The 17,948-nt window shown below is 51.0% G+C and overlaps 2 protein-coding genes across 6 annotated transcripts in view; one reads left to right on the top strand and one right to left on the bottom strand.

Moving 5' to 3' along the window:
• SDF4 (stromal cell derived factor 4) overlaps positions 1 to 13,882 on the bottom strand; it is a 55,646-nt gene extending 41,764 nt beyond the window's left edge. Inside the window, exons 1-3 of one of the 5 annotated variants that reach the window (XM_020976539.2) lie at positions 13,787 to 13,869; positions 5,269 to 5,367; positions 1,451 to 1,810 (exon numbers count right to left, since the gene is read on the bottom strand). In XM_020976539.2, the coding sequence (XP_020832198.1) occupies positions 1,451 to 1,755 (305 nt within the window). In that variant the 5' untranslated portion in view covers positions 1,756 to 1,810; positions 5,269 to 5,367; positions 13,787 to 13,869. Of the gene's footprint in view, positions 1 to 1,450; positions 1,811 to 5,268; positions 5,368 to 6,671; positions 6,691 to 13,102; positions 13,506 to 13,685; positions 13,704 to 13,786 lie in introns of those variants that run through there. The other 4 variants (XM_078145779.1, XM_078145778.1, XM_078145777.1 and 1 more) reach the window with 4 other exon arrangements.
• A 249-nt stretch (positions 13,883 to 14,131) lies between these two features.
• Positions 14,132 to 15,460, top strand: B3GALT6 (beta-1,3-galactosyltransferase 6). Its single transcript, XM_020976547.2, has one exon. It carries the CDS (start codon positions 14,350 to 14,352, stop codon positions 15,355 to 15,357), a length of 1,008 nt encoding a protein of 335 aa, XP_020832206.1. The 5' UTR covers positions 14,132 to 14,349; the 3' UTR covers positions 15,358 to 15,460.
• The last annotated feature ends 2,488 nt before the right edge of the window (positions 15,461 to 17,948 follow it).

The raw sequence follows: 17,948 nt of genomic DNA, 5'->3' as shown, positions 1-17,948 counted from the left end.
ATGGCCTTGCCTCCTTCTTTACCGAGAAAATGCCCTCTCTCGGCTCCCCCTCTACACTACCCACTCGCTCACTTCTTAGCTCCAGCCTCGCAGGAAGTAATGGCCCTCCTCCTTACCAGGCTAACCCTCCTAACTATGCTCGATCCTGCGTCTCCTCCGGAAGCCTGCCGCTTCAGTCACAGCGCTCGCCATGAATCATGAAGGCTGTTTATACTGCTTGTTTGCTTGTGGTCTCCTCCTATTAGACCATAAGATGATTGAGGGCAGGGATGGTCTTTTATCTTTTTTTTGCATCTCCAGTGCTTAGCACAGTGCCGACACACAGTAGGTGTTAAATAAAGGTTTGCTGACTGGCTACCAGGTCACTTCCTGCTCAAAATTCTTCACTGGTTCCCCTTCCCTGTAGGATGAGATATCAGCTCCTTGGCCTAGTACCCACTGCCTCTAGAGTCTGGCTCCAAATGGCCTTTCCAGCCTTATTTCACTCTGTGTTTGAGCCAACGTGGATGAGCAGCTATTCCCCAAACTCGACATTTTATCCCCTGCCTCTGTGAAGCCCCACAAGCTAGCTATCCCCCCTGCTCTCCACATCTCTTCCCCTTCTAAGCCTAGCTCAGATACGATTCACTGGCTATGGTTCTCTCCTCAAATTACTCTGCATTATACTTATCTATTCTATTAAGAGGCAACTAAGGGAGGGCAATGGATACAATTCTGTGCCTGGGGTCAGGAAGGACCTGAATTCAAATTGTGCCTTGGGAACTTACTAGTTGCGTGACCCAAGGCAAGCCACTTAACCACTGTTTGCCTCAGTTTCCTCTTCTATAAAACAGAGCTATAATAACACCTCCTTCCCAGGGTTACTGTGAGGATCAAATGAGATAACATTTGTAAAAGAACTTAGTACGCTTCCTGGCACACAGTAGGTGCCACATAAATGCCAGCTGTTATCATTATCAGCCTCATTATTATTTTTCCAGATAAATGTTTCATCCCCCCAAACAAGGGCTGATTTGCTTCTCACTTGGCACCTACAGCACTTAGCACAGTGGCCTAAACACTCTAAGTGCCTAACCAATATTTAAGGCATTACACAGCAAACGCACCCTTAAACAGAGTACGTTTGCCTGTGAGGCAGTGATCTGACTGTCACAAGATGCGGATTCACGACCTGTCATGACAACACTCTAATGCTTGCGATCCTCATTCCTCATCACCCCAAGAACTACTGGGAAGAGGAGTGCAAGCATGCCCATTTTACAGATGAGGAAGGACCCCTGAGGCAGTCATACAACCCAGACTCATCAGAGGCAGGATTCATCCCCAGGCCTCCTGATTTGAGCCTGCAGCTCTTTCTCCTAAAAGCCCAATAGCTCCTGATGGCCACAGCAAACACCCAGAAGCACGTGAACCTCAGGCCTGCCCCTTAGACTGCCTATTCCTGACTTACTTTGCAAAGATTGCCATGAGTTTTTTCCTGTTTCTTCGTGGTTCTGAATCTTCATCAAACTCCTCCATCTCCTTCCCCAAAAAGACCTCCTGGTGAAAGTCTTTGTTCAGGTGCCCATCCATCTCCATCTTGACTCCATTCAGGTGGTCTCGGGGCAGGATCTCATTCTCGTCCTTGTCTACGCCCTTCTCCTTTAAGGCTGAGCTGTTCGCAGGCCTGGCATAAACATCCATGAGGAGGAAGACAAAGAGCAGAGACAAGTAGACGGAGCCCAGGCTGCAGAGGAAGGCCTGCTTGGACACCATTTTCTTCCGGCTCTTTAATAGGCGCTCCAGTATCTTCGAGGAAGGATCCAATGAGCTGCCAAAATAAAAACAAGACAGTAAAGCTCTCCGGAGGCCCCAGCAAAAGCCGGTCCTGGCCTCCCCCATGGGGCCTCATCAACTACACACCCATCGACAGGCCCACCATGGAGCCAAGTTCTCGCCTCTAAAGGACAACCCTCCGCTAATGATAATGGGAACATCCAGGAAACAGCCTGGTGGCACAAGCCCATAATCCCTGCTGCTGGGGAGGCTGAGGCTAGTGGGTCACTGAGTCCTGAGCAGCACTCAGGCTATAGTGGAATGGGCGTCCACCCTACATCCAACACTGACCCAGTGGGCCCCCTGAGAGCCAGGATAACCAGGGGGGCCTAAGGAGGGGGGCAAACACGGCCAGGCTAGAAAAATGGAGGCAGTTAAAGCTTAGGTGCCTAGCAGCTTCGGGGGGGGGAGGGTCAGGCCTATGTGAGGCCACCGCACCTCTAGCCTGGGCAAGCAGTCATACCAGACTAACTTAATTCATTCTGTGACAGGGTTACTAAACTGGCTTATCTAGGGAATAACATAAATATGGTTTATCCAAATTTTAACAAGCCACTTGATAAAAGTATCTTGTGCTGTTTTGCTGTTGTTTTTTTTATATTATAGTGATATATTTTATTTTTATATAATTTTCTTTTCCCAGCCAGAAGGTCCCCTCCCCTCGTAGGCATAAGGACCCCTGCGGGGGTTTGTCAGTACTGGGATGTCCCAGGAGAGGAAGCCCTTCCCCAATGCAGGTTAATTCTTTCTCAGCACCTGCTAGTTCTACAGAGGTGGAGGTGACTTGCCCAGCTCAGATAAGCAGGATGTGCCAGGTCAGCCCCTGAGCCCTTGTAAGAATAAGAAATAAAGGGGGAGGAAAACAACCACAGAAAAGCGGCCAGCCCAGCAACCAAGTGTGAGACCTCCCCCAAGAAGGGAATGTGTTTTCTCTTCTCATCCTTAGGGCCAGGCTTGGTCACTAATCACGACACACTGTTCAGCTTTGATTTTTTTTTTGTTCTTTCCATTTATCTTCTGCTACTCTGACAGGAAAATGGAGAGATACGGACTAGAGGAAAGCACAGTTAGATGATTCTGAATGGGCTGACTGGCCAGCCTCAAGGAGCTGGGAAGGTCTCCAACAGAAGGAACCCAGGATTTCTGTGGCCAGTGGCCATGTAACCCTTCTACTAGTAAGCCGGATAAAGTCAAAGACAGCTTCTATCAAAATCACTGGATGAGTCAGGATTCAAAAAGGGTGACAGGTTCAAACAATGCACTGAACCTAATACGATGAGATTTAATAAGGAGAAACACTGGGCTCAAGAAATCAGGATGGGGAAGCAGTTAGACAGGTGTTGGTCTGAAAAACACAAGGGGCTATTAATGGATTGCAAGCTCAATGCATCAGTAGGGTAGAGCTGCTAAAATAAGCCAAAGCCAGTCCTACTGTATCTGGCCCTGGGGTATGGTGGTCCCTTCTGAGCAGCACATCCTGACAAACTGGAGAACATCCACAGGAAGGCAACCAGAATGGAAAAAGGCCCCACACTCATGGAAGTCCGTCACAGACCCAGGGACACCATAGCTCCTTTGAAGTACCCAACAGCAGGATTTAATCTCCTCCAGTCTGGCACTGAAGGGCAGTGGGGAGAAACTGTAAAGACGCAAACGTATGCTTCATTTCAGAAAAAAACAACGTAACCACACCAGGAGCTCTCTAACGTGGGAGGCAGTGGGAGCCCTCCAACTGATGGTACGTAACAAGAACACGACCGCTACAGTCCCTCCCATCTCTGAAATCCTGTGATTCTAGCACGGAATAAGCCCTGTTTAAATGAATTCACTTTTTTGTGGCTTAAAATTTGGAGCCCAGCAGATCTGGGGAGACTTGTATCCTAGGCCAAAAGACAAAAATTCAAAGATACTTGGGAGTGATGAGATTCATCCCCTTTCCTTTCTGCCTACAGGCTTTAGCTCTTTTTATACCCACCCAAAACACCCCCTCCTTCATTTCAGCTCAGCAGGTCCAAAACCCACTTTTGCTCATTTGAGGGTAGGAGGGTCGACTAGAATCCCTAAATCTATCAGAGAGACTAACTACAAAAGAAGCCCCAAAGTCTCAATCCTTCCCACGAAAAAGGTTTCCCAAGCAGTTGTAGGGAAGGGAACGGCTCTGCCAAAAGCCCTCTTCTCCAAGTGCGACAAAAAATACACTGTGTGACTGGCATATCTCTGTGTTCTCCACTTAATTTAACTGTCGTAACATCGGACTAAATGAGATGTTCCAGACCTCCTTTCTTGTATTTATCAGACTCTCAGCAATCCCCTCCCCCTTCCCCTCTGAGACAAAAACTTGGAAAAAAGTTCTCAAAAGAAAAAAGACACACGACCCTGACTCACTACACGCGAATCAGGAATTTAGTCAATGCCAGCCTAAGTCTCTAGCAAGGTAACCCAGAAATCCTTGGCCTTCTGGCACTGAACACTTCTGTCACTGGCTTGGCTCAAGGCAGAGCGAGCATGCTGATCCTACATGCAGATCACCCAAAGCTGGGAGGGCCAGGAGCCAAGGTCAGGAACCAAAGCATGCTTAAAGAGCAGCCATCCTAAAAAAAACAAATCTGGGAATTGCAGTGGCTTGTGAGCTCAGCAGCGCCAAGTGGGGACATGTGGCAGCCACAGAAGCCACCTTCATCTCCAGAAGCATCCACAGGACAAGGTTCTTCAGTCTCAGCTTTAATGCCACCATTTCCTCGTGACTCGCTGACACCTTGGGAACTGAGCTGAGACCCCCCCAATCCTCCCCACAGACACTTGGGCTTGGGTGAGTAACTGGTCGGTGACAGGACTTTCTGCCTCTCCATACTTAAGGTGAGCATTCCCAGGCACCAGGTCAGGAGGGAGCTCATCTCTACCCCAGCTGCATTATTACCGGATTCCTCTGATTTTTCCTGCAGGCCCCTACCTCAGGAAAGCGCACTGTCTTCCCCCATTAGATTATAAACTCCTCGAGGGACCAGGCTATCTTTTTTATATTGGTATCCCGCACTTAGCACAGAGCCTGGCACCCAGCAGGCTCTTAATAAATGTTTAATGACTGACTCACTCACTACAACCCTAGTACTAATGTTAGTCTGCAAGTTTTAGCTCTATCCCTGATGTTTCCTGATCAGTCCACAATCACACCCGATGCAGACAAGGTGTAAATCTTTACTGCCCTTTGTGTAATTCTATAGTATCCATCCTGCCTGAAGTAACTAAGACACACCTAACATTGCTGAAAAGGCTGCTCAGAACCCACTGGCCTTTGTGTACACGTTCTACGTTCAGCATGCAAGAAAACATTTTTAAAATGTCTCGGCAGCAATATCTGTCAAGAACACCTTGGACAATTTTTATGTCAACAGAAGCCCTCCTTCCAGGAGGGAGGCAACAGTCCTGTGGCCTTCTATCAGCCGGGTCACATACCTGACATGTAAAGGCAGTAACAAGCTGGAGAACAAGCAGGGCGGTGGAAGGGCACAGGGTCCAAGTCACAGAGGATTACAGGAACTGGAGACGTCTGGCCTGCAGGAGATTGGGGGACAAGGGGAGTAGGAGGGAGGAGAGGAGAGCTATCTTCAAGTCTCCGAAGGGATGGCACACGGAGGAGTAGACTTGTTCTGTGTGGCTTCAAGAGGGAAAGAAGTGAGAAGCCCCCTGGTTTGATGTCACAGCGAGGATTTGATGAGGTTGGGATCTGGAACCCAGAAAGGAAAAACCCTGGACTTTCCCACAGTGGCCAAATCTCTGGAGGTCCCCTGAGGCTATAATCCCATCAACTGGCCTTTCATTGTGGACCTCCCTATGGCCCCAGGCCACTTCCCACCCTTAATCCTAGCTAGGCTCCATTCTCCGTTGGCCACATGGTCCAGGTCCCAGGAGTTCTGTTCACTGCAACTTACTGGCCACTCCCATCCAGATCCTCCTTAGACCCCTCCTTCAGTCTACCCAAACTACTTGGCCACTCCTAGATCCCCCCCCACAGTCTTTCTGTATATGAGGTCCATCTTGTCTCCATTAAGATGCTTAGATTCTTAAAATCTAGCCACTGCTCAGATTCTTATAATCTAGCCAATACCTCACTAACGTTCAGACTCCCTAAGAGTCTGCCCAATATGACGGATGTTCTAATACACCTTGTCTTTGGCTGAAAGAAGGCTCGGGTCAAATTCTTTCGGGCAGGACCACCCATAAACCTCTAAACCTCATCAGATTCCTTGCATGAGGAGACTGGACAAGAGAGCCACCAAGGTCCCTCCAGCTCCCAAATTCAGTGATTCTGTGAATGATACACTTGAATTGAAGATCAGTCAAGCTATTTATTAGTTTTCTGACATCTGGCAAATCACCTGACTGCTCCAAGCCTCAATTTCAATCATCTGTAAAATGACTGCTGGGCTAGCATAAGGGACCTCTGAAGTCCCTCGGCCCTCAGGGATCTAGGACCTAGAGAAAAACTACCAGAACAAGGAGGAGGTTGGTGACCCTCCCATGGGAAGAATGAGAGAGGCCTTTAAACAACTGAAGGGCTGATTCTCCAGCAGATAAGTGGTGAAAAGATTTAAACAGTTCTTTAGAGAACAAATGTAAACTATTAACAATCACAGAAAGAATGCCCCAAATCACTAGAGGGAAATGCAAAATAAAGCAACTGAAGTTCCACCTCATGGTCAACTGTCAAAGGTGATGCAAGGACAGAACAGTTCATGTTGGCCAAGCTGTGGGCAAACAGGCACACCAATGAACACACTTTGGGTGGAGCTGCAGACTGGCCAATGGTTAGGTACAGTAATCTGGAATTACACAAAAACTTAAACTGCTGTACGCACCCATGAGTGGGCTGTCCCATCCACAGGTACAGGTACAGGTACACATCCCCAGGGAGGTCAATACGATAAAAGGTCTCACAGCTAGCACTGGAGCGCTAGCAAAAAAAAAAAGCAAACAAAGGAGGTGCCTCATTGACCAGGGAAATGGTTAAATTATGGCTCCATGGAACCACATATGTGCATTTAACTCAAGTAGATTTCAACTACATGCAGGAAGGGGGGAGGGAGACAAACAACTGAAAACTAGAGGAGGCCAGCCACTATTCAGCTCCATGAGCATGAGGGCTTTATGTCACAGACCCCTCGGCAGCCTAGCAAGGCCCTTCTCAGAACACCATTGCCTACATTCTTAACTGAATAACTGAAGGAAATGCTAAGGTTCAGTTAAGGTAATGAAAACAAAAACCTAACTTTTTTTCCCTGTTCAAATTCACAGACTCCCCTGAAATACATCTGTGGATGCCAGTATAAGCAGGACCCCGTGTATGTGACATGGGATACATGAAGGTTCTGCCCTCACACGTCCCAGGATGGATCTAGCCTCTCTCTGCCATCCAGTCTAATTATTTATTCTGCCAATAAGAGAGGCAGCCTGGGGCTGGCCTTCTCATCAGGCAGCCCCCCTGCAGCCTGCTCCTTCCGATTTCCCCTCGGGTCCTCTCACATTCATGGCAAAGCAGGACCAGTTGTGGGCAGGGCTAACTGCCCTACAGGAATTACACCTACATAGAAGTCCTTTCAAGAGTCTTTGACTCAATGGATCCTGACTCTGGGAATCCAATCCATGCCCAAGATCTGTCTGTGCTATACATGAAAGTAATGGAATCTGGATGTACTACTCTCAAGAAATAACAATTTTGAAGAATCTAGAGAAATATAGAAAGACCAAGGAGAGCAGAACCCAAGAAAAAACCATACAATCTACCACAATAATCTAAGTGAAAACAACTCTAAGGACTATCAGTGGCCCCATAAAAGAAGAAACAGCCTGTACTCTTCTAAGGAGAGAGGGAGCAGGTTGTAAATATTAACAACGCGATCACTTTGGGGCGTGGATTTGCTCAAATTACTCTAACAAGAAAGGATTCAATGAGAAAGAGTGCATGTTGGGACGTGCATGACGTTTTTTAAAAAGCATAAAAGCTATTCATTGTTAAAATAAGTACATTAAAGGGTTATTACAGGAAAGAGGGATTATAGGTGTTGAAAGGAAAAGCTGCCAAGAGGCGGGTTAGGCGAGGACTCTCTAACAAACAGCTACCCCAATTGGAGCACAGGGCTGGGGAGAGATTGGGGGGCAGGGAGGCCAGAGGACTGTATGTCAGGGACGTCACCAAAGGGGTTCCGGATCAGGGAAGCACTGAACAAGATGAAGGCCGAGGCTCTTCTCTCTGAGCTCCTGGCCCCCTTATCCTCCCCCCTCCACCTTCCGTTCCTCTTCCTTTAACCCAAATTCCGGGTCCTCAGGGCCTCCTCCAGCTGGGCTTCTCACTCTCCAGATTTCACCATTTTGCACCGAGACAGCCCCCAGCCCCCTTTCCCCTGAGGCCTCCATTTTGGAAGGGGCCTGGGCTACCAGTCCTCTACCCCCTCCCATTTCTGATTCCGGCAGGGCCATCTCCAGTCATCCTGATCTGTATCTTGCCAGTGGACTCCAATGACTCCGGTGGAGAGAGTGAGGCTGGTGACCTAGCACCGCCCTGCCTCACTTCAGTCCAATTCCCTTGCCAGTCATGGCATCATCTTCCTGACGTCATGGTCCTCTTCGAGAACAAAGGACAGACCACAACCTGTGAGAGCAGTCCAGGCTGCCCCACTGGGGACCCGACTGACCAGCTCCAGCTGGGCAACACAGCTCCCTCCTTTCCTCCCCCTCTGTCCACGTAAAGCATCGTGCCCTTACCTGGGGGTGCTCTGCCTGAAGGACTGACATCTAGCAAGAAATCTTGGGGTTCGATTTCTTTCTCAAAGCTATGCCTTCAAGCAAACCAGATTCCCTCTGGCTCTCCCTGATTGGCCAACAACAGCTCCTAGGCACAAGCCTCACTTAGTGGTCACAGTCCAGACCCTGATGGCTCAGAGGGAATGTAAACAGTAATTGTTTCTGTTTTGGGTAGAAAGTCAGATTGATTTTTTTTTTTAAAAAAGAAGGAGACACTCCTTGGCTCATTTCTTAAGCAGCCTTAATCACTGAATGAGCATTGCTCAGTCAAACTAAGACCTGTTAGAGACTTTAGCTTAAAAAAGGCCAAGGCCTCCCACTGCATCCTGGACTGTCTCCAGCCATCCTCATCTATGAGGAGAAAAGTAAGGCTGGTGCCTTTGCACAGTCCTCTTCACGTAAACCCAGTTCACTCACAAGCCATGGCATCATCTTCCCGACGGTGCAGTCCTCTTCGAAAATGAGACAAACAACAATTTCTGATTCTTTCAGGACTTTGCCACTGCTGCCATGGGGGTGCCTTTCCTTCAAATTCTTTAACCCCCTTTTGCGGATTAACTTTACTCCATTCCAATGGAAGCATCTTGAGGGGAGGAACCGGTTTTTGGTTTGTTTGTTTTTTGTTTTGGATTTGTATCCCAAGTGTTAAGCACATGAGGAAGACAGGTTCAAATCCAACCTTAGACACTGACCCTGCAGCAAGTCATTTCTGACTCTTCGTGACCCCATTTGGAGTTTTCTTGGCAGAGACACTGGAGCAGTTTGCTATTTCCTTCTCCAGCTCATTTTACAGATAAGGAAACTGAGGCAAACAGGGTCAGGTGACATGTCCACTAGTAAGTGTCTGAGGCAAGATTTGAACTCCAGACCCAGTATTCTGTCCACTGCACCACCTGGCTATCCTGCCAAGTCACCTAACCTCAAATTGCCTCAGTTTCCTCATCTATAAAGTAATAACAGCACTAGCCTCCCAGGGTTGCAATGAGCATAAAATAAGACAATAATTGTAAAGGGCTAAGCACGGTGCCTGGCGCAGGGCGGACACTACATAAATGCTTACTCCCTTCGCTCTGCAGCACTACACATCAGTTTCTATCAGCACAGTAACTAGCACACAGTAAGCACTTAATAAATGCCTGCTGTCGGCCTGCCTGTCTCACCAATGTGACCCCAACTTCCTCACTCAAAGGAACTTCCTCAAACTGGCCCCGGACATGGCTCACAGGGTCCCACCTCTGGGTGGGCACTGGGCCCTCTCCTGAGAATGACCTCCTCTCATCTTTTCTACTAACCAGTCTTCAAGGCCCATCAAGGCCCTCCTCCTAAAGACATCTCCCAGCTTCCTGAGCTCTTCTTCCACCAAACTCTCACAGCATTCAGTATTTGTACCACTGGCCTTAGTAAAAACAAGTGTCCTTGTGGCATCTATTGTTGTCATGCACCATAATTTAACTCTTTGGAATTATTCATTATTTAAAGCATTGCTACAACTAGGCGGAATCCCTTCAGAAGGAGAGCATATTTACATTAGCAAACCATCAGCAGCACACGTTTGGTCTAGAAAACAGACAGACACACAATTTCCTCTAGAGCAGGGGCCTTTTATGCTGTTTTGTGTTACTTGCTACGCCTTGCACAATGCTAGGTACCTACCTAGGTGGTGACCAAAAAGAATGTGCTGACTACTTAGATGACTGGGTACACCATGTTTTTCATCCAGCCCTTCACAGGCCTCCAGAAATCCTTTCACACAGACTCACCACCTTACTAAGGACACCCCTAAGCTCACACAGTCACTAGAGGGTGAACCTAAGTGTCCTGTTCTCCCAGGAGGACTGCACTAGAGTTCTGAATTTATCTAAGTAAGGTCAAGTTTCTAGTCCCAGGTCCAACACTTAATGGCCCTATAACCTTGGGGAAGTATCCCTTCACTGTTCTGATGCTTGAGTTTAACTATAAATGGGGTGCTCATCCCTTCGAGGCCTCCCTTATCACAGGGGCAGTTGTGAGGTCATCAGATGAAATAACAGGCAGAAGGCCCAACAGATTCGTGCATCTCCTCCTAGGCTCCCAGTGGGTCCAGCCTGATTACCACCTAGGGCAGCTGGGAGGCTTGAAGAAAAGGCAGGCCCCTCACCCTGACCAGAGCAGGCAGCAGCAGGGTCCCCAGAAGACCTCTCCGGAGGACACAAACCGCCCCCCTCAAACAGGATTTGAATTGAGAAAATCAGATGAGGTCAGATCAGGTAACAGCTTCCTTGGACAAGAAGATCATGAGAAGTAAAGTCCTTTCATCTGTACAGTTGCACCAGAGAAAAGAGCCGGCCAGAGATAAATAACACCCTTCCCAGGTGAGGGGATCTAGCCTCTGACCCAGGCACAGCAAAGAAGGTCTTTCCAATCAATCCCTGGTCTCACCAACAATCCAACCTCCAGTCCCCATCTCCCTCCTGGACTTCCAGATTTGGGGGAACTAAGGAGAAGACCCACTATCCTCCTCCTTTCCCCATGCCATCCCACAGCAGTCCACATAATAATAATAACTAACATTTATATAGCTACCTATGTGCCACGCACTGTGCTGAGCACTTCACAACTATCTCATTTGATCCTCACAATCATCCTGGGAGGTAGATGCCATTATCACCACCATTTTACAGTTGAGAAAACTGAGGCAGAGGCTAAGTGACTTACCTGCCCAGGGTCACACAGCTTAGTACCTTAGGCTGGTTTTGAAATCAGGTCTCTATCCATTGAGCCACCTAGCTGCCTCATACTGATGGAAATCAAGAAACACTGGAGGCCACAACACCTGGGTCTCTCTGCTTCAGGGAACTGCCCCATGTTTATCTGTGCCTCTATAAAAAGGGGGTGAGAGCCTGTCTGCTCAGCCCTGAAGCACCTGGGTCAGGAAGGCTTTTCTCCCCCCAGATGGCCAAGGGTAAGGCTGAGACCCAACAGGTGGGGAATGGTCCCTAACTTCTTCTACTAGCTGTGAGGAGGGAGCAACAGAAAGCCTGGGGTGGAGGGGCCACTTCAGGGGTCAGCAAGCTTGAGCCACGGAAGAATGGAGAAGACCCTGAGGAGCTACAGCTGTTTGCCAAGAGGCTAACGGGGGAGAGAAGCAGCCTGCATGAAGCCCAAGCTCAGGTGAGTGTCCCATTGGGAGTCTCCGGCCTTAGAACCACTGCAGCTCAGCTCAAGAACCCCAGGGAGCTTAGCTCCCTGCTGCAGAAGGAGCTGATAGCAGTTACCATTGGCGGGAGTCATCCAGGTGGAGAGGGTCCTTTCACAAGCCAAACAGATGATGCATTTGGCACCAAGAGACCCTGCTCCGGGGCCCAGGCCCTCAGAGCAACAGAACAGCAATGCTGGTGAGGAGCTGGGTCCATAAAGGCAAGCATGGCGATGGCTACTCGCCCCATGGGGGTCTGGAGACAACAGGCTCCTTCCCTGGGCCCTCCACTCAGTCACCTCAGCTACAGGGGCTCCAATATCACATGTATCCCCTACTCTCCCATCTCCAGTTCCTGTCACCACTCTGCATTCAAGATGAGCTGACCCATTCTGGGCAAAGAGATGGAGGCAGGGGCAGGGAAGAGACTGAGCTCTCCCTATGTCCCAGGAACGGGTGGAGTAAGGTTAGTATTCTATCCATGCATCAAGAGAGGAAGCGTTTTGAGAAGTGGGGTGGGGAGAAAACTGGGGAATTTCTTGCTTGTTAACTCTGCATTTCAAAGCCAGATAAAAAATAAAAAATTAAAAGGGATAAGATTCTATAAAAGGGTTTGGATTTCTTTCACACCCCTAACTTCCTTTTGCTTCTGTCCTAAAGAAGGGTTTCATCTAGTTGAAAAGTAAGCACAGCTGATTCCATTACCTGCAGAGACAGATGAGTGAAAAACCAAAGACGATCCCAAAACAACAACTTGAGACCGATTTAGGGATGTACCGCAGGATTAATCTTAAAGAACACATTTTCCTCTCCTCCCCTTCCTCCACCATCTGGATCCGGCCAAACTCGATGCTCCACTAACTCAACATTGCACTCCCCCTCCTACCCCACCGTGTGGCAGCCTCAGCCACGGCTTTGCGCCCCCACTTCTTTGCATACACTCCCCCAACCCCCAACCTTATGTGGAGGGTCAGTCTCAGTCTCCTCCAGGAAATCTTTTCTGGTCCTTCTCTCAACTGTTCAAGGTCTCTCCAACCTGAAATCACCCTGTCTTCTGCTTGCTTTCTCAATACGAGGTAAAGCCCATTAGCACATCAGCTCCCTGAGAACTGTTTGTCTTTGTCATCTTGAACCCTAGCACCTAAAGGCCTGGGTTCAAAGGATCCAGGTTGGAGTTATGGCTCTGACACGAGCTCCCACACTCAGCTCGCTGGGCTCCAGTTTCCTTAACTGAAAAATTAGGGAGTTGGACTAGAAGACCCCTGAGATCCCTTCTGACTCTAAAATTTGTGATCCTGCTAAAGAAATAAGTACCTTTAAGAGACATCAAAATAAATCTCTGCGCTGTGAGTGAATAAACAACACCAAATGACCACTGGCGGAAGGGCATTCTAGGCTTAGTTCACAGGCCCACCCCCCACCTCTCGAGTCTAGATGAGATCCAAAGTCCCTTTCCAGAGCTCTAAAGCTACGGAGGCTCACATTCAGTCAGTCAACAGGCTTTTATCAGGCGCCCACAGTGTGCTCAGCACCGCACCAAACTCGGGGGATACAAAGAAACAGAAAGGTCAGTGCCTGATCTCAGCCTAGCGGGGGGCCAGCCGTGTGCAGGGGAGAACCCCAGGGCGGGCCAGGGGAGGCTCAGCGGGACGATGGAGGGGGGATGGGCACTGAGGGGAGGGAGTGAGCTCCCCATCGCCAGAGGTCTTCTAGTGACCCCTCCTTGGGGCAGGGGCGAGACGCTGACCGCCAAGGTCCCTCCTCCAGTCGGTGACCCCGTGACCCCCGACGGCCCCCTCCAGCCCGGTCAAGTGCGTGACCCGGGTCCCCTCCAGCCCCGACAAATCCGACTCTCCGTGACTGGGAAGTGAGCTCCCCGTCGCCAGAGAGCTCCTACCAGGGCCCCTCCAGGCCGGACGGCCCGTGACACCGGGACCCACGAGCCCCCTGCCCCGCGGCCAAGTCCGGGCCGCCCCACGCTGGGCGCACGTCACTCACCGAGCCCCGAGGCGTCCAGAAGCAAAGTCAGCGACACCGTCAACGGAAGCCCACACAGGCGGCCGCCATCTTTCTTCAGGGAAGGGGGCGGGGAGGTGATGGCTGCCGCACTCTCTCACTGCCTATAGCGCCCGCGCGCCGCCATCTTTCCCCCGGGCGGAAGAGACCAAGATGACGGGATCCTCCCACGTGCTAGAGGCGGCGGAAACTACCTGCATCACATGCCACCCGGGCCAGTCCCAACCCCGCCCCTCAGCCCTGCCACCTCAGCGCCCTCGGCCGCAGGCACGCCTCCGCCGGCCTCCTTACGAGTCTGCGCGCCCGCCCCTCTCACTTTCTCGTCGGCAGCCGAGAGCGGAGAGCACCGCCCACGGGAGCGAGGCGCGTCACCGCGTCACGGTCCGCGATGACAGACTAGGCGGGAGGCCGTCTCGCGCACGCGCGGTAGCGGCGCGCGCTGCCCCCCCCCCGCCCCCGCCCGCCGGACGCCCCCTCCTCGGAGCAGGCCGGCGAAGGTCGGCGCAGAGGAGGTGCGCACGCAGCCCCGCGTGCGGCAGGGCGCGATGAACCTGCCGCGGCTCGTGTGCCGGCACCGCACGGCGCTGGCGCTGGCCGGTCTGGCGCTGTTTGCGGGCGCGCTGCTCTGGCTGGCCAGGTGCGCGCCCGAGGGCCCGGCGGGGGTCGGCCGCGTGGCCGCCGCGGCGCATGCGCCGGCCGAAGCGGGGCAGCCCGCGGAGCGCGCGTTCCTTGCCGTGTTGGTGGTGAGTGCGCCTGCGGGCGCCGAGCGGCGGAGCGCAGTCCGCGGCACGTGGCTGGCGGGCGCCGGACGGCCCGGGCCGCTGGCCGACGTGTGGGCGCGCTTCGTGGTGGGCACGGCCGGGCTGGAGGCCGCCGAGCGGCGCGCGCTGGAGCGGGAGCAGGCGCGCCACGGCGACCTGCTGCTGCTGCCGCACCTGCGCGACGCCTACGAGAACCTGACGGCCAAGGTGCTGGCCATGTTCGCGTGGCTCGACGAGCACGTGGCCTTCGACTTCGTGCTCAAGGCCGACGACGACACGTTCGCGCGCCTGGGCGCCCTCCGCGACGAGTTGCGCGCGCGCGAGCCGGAGCGGCGCCGCCGCCTCTACTGGGGCTTTTTCTCCGGGCGCGGGCGCGTGCAGGCGGGCGGGCGCTGGCGCGAGGCCGCCTGGCTGCTCTGCGACCACTACCTGCCCTACGCGCTGGGCGGCGGCTACGTGCTCTCGGCCGACCTGGTGCGCTTCGTGAGCCGCAGCCGCGACGTGCTGCAGCGCTGGCGCAGCGAGGACGTGTCGCTGGGAGCCTGGCTGGCGCCCCTCGACGTGCGCCGCGAGCACGACCCGCGCTTCGACACCGAGTACCGCTCGCGCGGCTGCAGCAACCAGTACCTGGTGACGCACAAGCAGAGCCCCGACGACATGCGCGCCAAGCAGCGCAGCCTGGCCCGCGACGGCCGCCTGTGCCCGCAGGAGGTGCGCCTGCGCCTCTCCTACGTCTACGACTGGGACGTGCCGCCGTCGCAGTGCTGCCGGCGCCGCGAGGGCGTCCCCTGAGCCGTCTCGACGACGTGCGGGGCGGAGGACGGAGGAGGCTGGGAGGGGCGGCGGCTGCAGGTGCAGCTGCGGGACCGGGACCGGGACCACGCGCCGAGGCAGCTCCCCGACGGGGCGGCGGGCAGGCTGCCAAGGTCCGACGCCTCCCCGGAGCAGCCTCCCAGAGCACCGCGAGGACGCCGACGCTCCCGGAGTGCCGAGCCTCCCTGACTGCAGCTCACATTCGGCCGAAGCCCGCGTGTGGAGCCAGCGTCAACCCCCGAGCGGCTAAGACCTTAGACGCCGCCCTGGGTGTTTGGACAGGAAGAAGTGGTTGATTATCCGTCATTTCTTGGGTTTATTTATTGAAAGTTGCACACGGTGGTCACATGACCTCTTCTTCTAATTCTGAGCCAGGCCAGCCTCCCCAGCCCCGTTACCTAGGAAGGGAGACAAACTTCAAAATACCAGTAACTAAAATTGACCTCTGTTTTAGTCATGTATGCCAAAGGAATCAAGAGTGTGTATATTCTAGGGTGGGACTGAATAAATTTTCCTCATCTCATTCTAAACAAAGCTGAGACTTGGAGGGGAAAAAATATATTTTAATGGCTGAAAAGGAAATCACTTTTTGACCCCTTTTACACCATACAGTAAAAAAATATTCTTGCCAAGGCAATTGTAACTCCCCTTAATCTGTTCTTTTGCCTCCGACGTTAGCAATATTTGTTGTAGCAGGTAAAACTTGTTTGGATTTTATTTTGGAGTGACTGTATTTAATGAGCCATTGGCGGGTATGTCTCTGGGGGAAGGCAGTACTGTAAATACAGGTCAGTGTTTAACTGTGATATATTTATAAATACTGTAAATATGTATAGTGAGGAGCTTAAGCCGAGTGTGAGGTTCCGAGCATTTGAATAGTTGTTAATGAAAAGTCTTTTTATTCTTCATCTGTCTTAACAAAACTTCAAATTCTCGGGGGTACAGTTTGTTTTTGGGCTAGGAGTTTTATAATTCCAATTTGCTTCATGTCCTTTTAAATTGGCAAGAGTGAGGGAACCATCCGTTTATCTTAACCGTTTACACGTGTTCTGATAGAGACTCTCCTTTTAAGGCTCCCTTGATGGAGTGAATAGTTACAACTTCCTCTAACCAGACAGTGAGAAGGGCTTCTCAGGCTTCCGCATTCACTTTGATTCGTGCTGCTTTTCGGCAGACATGCAGCCGAGAATCTGAATTCTTTAGCACGGGTCTGAGGTTCTCCAAATGCCAATATTACCTTTGAACAACAAAGGAGGTGGTTCCTAGGAGGTTACCCTGGCCAGTGGCCTCAGGTGCCTTTTTCTTTTTCTCTGGCAAATGAGAAAAATGAAGTCTGAAAAGGACTAGAAAAAATCTAGTCCTTGTAATTGAAATAGGGCAAACCTTGTCAATGCACCGCCAAGCCTCTATGGACCGTGTTATTTAACTGTGTTTTTTGCTTTGTGTTTTATACTACCTGAGAAATTATTAAGTACTAGGCTTGGTATAACCCAAGTTTAAGTCATTTTGTTTTGAAACAAATATTGGGAATCATGAGGATTCTAAAACAATAACAGTGTTGTCTTAAGATTTCAAGTTTTATTTTTTCTTCATAGAAGAAAGAGAGTGGTGTAAGGGTTTTCAAAACCGACTTTTCCAGTAGAGCGAGTGGTATAGCCTGGGACGAGCAATCAGGATGGCCATGGGCAAATGACCTTTCCCCTCTGGGCCTCAGTTTCCCCATTTGTAAAATGAGAGGTGTTGTGTCCAAAGTCTGAAGGCTGGAAGCTCCAGAAGTCTAGGAGAAGCATTCAGTGGGTCTTCTGGAAGCAAGGCCTACCTGGTTCAGTTCTCCAGATTGGCTGATGGCCTTTCTGATGAGGCTCCTCAGGGATTTCCCTATGCTGTGCTCTCAGGCTACTGAAACTGAAGACAAAGTTTCTGTTGAAATGACCAGCCCATAGTCTGTGTCGCTGGTCACAGCTGAGACTTTGCTAAGGTACAAAAGGAACATGACCATCAATCAGCCTAGATGTGCACCTCTTTCACCACCAAGGCTCTGTTTGTTTGAAATAAGGGAGATAGAATAAAAGGGGGAAAGCCTTTCTTATTTATTTCCTAAGGCCCATTGATTGTGCATCACCCTTCTCACTACATGTGGAGCTAGGAACAGGGACTGAATCTGTGGTTCTGGTGGCATGTGGTGCCTCAACGAGCAGCTTCGTCTGCCAGGGCAATTCTTGGCCTTACCTAGAATATTGAGAGGTTAAGGAACTTGCCCAGGCTCCCAAAGTCAGTGTTGAGTCTTGAACGCAGGCCTTCGTGACTCCAAGGCCAGTCCTTTGTAGCCTTTTGCCTCTCAGATCTCTAAATGGAGTATAGAAATTTATACACATACACAGAGAGAGAGAGAGAGAGAGAGAGAGAGAGATAGGTCGTGTGGGGTGTTTTTGTTTTGTTGGGGGTTTTTTGCAGCATAGGCCCTTTTAGGGTTACCAAATACCAGATATTTGGTAGGCTGTTACAAGAACATTAAACGTAAAACAGAAAGCATCCAGATGGCAGGAATACTATTCCATTTATATGTGTGT

Source organism: Phascolarctos cinereus, unplaced genomic scaffold (genome assembly GCF_003287225.1).
Source record: "Phascolarctos cinereus isolate Bilbo 61053 unplaced genomic scaffold, phaCin_HiC Scaffold_726;HRSCAF=1367, whole genome shotgun sequence".
In the NCBI taxonomy this organism is placed as follows: domain Eukaryota; kingdom Metazoa; phylum Chordata; class Mammalia; order Diprotodontia; family Phascolarctidae; genus Phascolarctos; species Phascolarctos cinereus.
The sequence above is the reverse complement of the archived record's forward strand: the minus strand, read 5'-3'. Positions and strand labels throughout refer to the sequence as shown.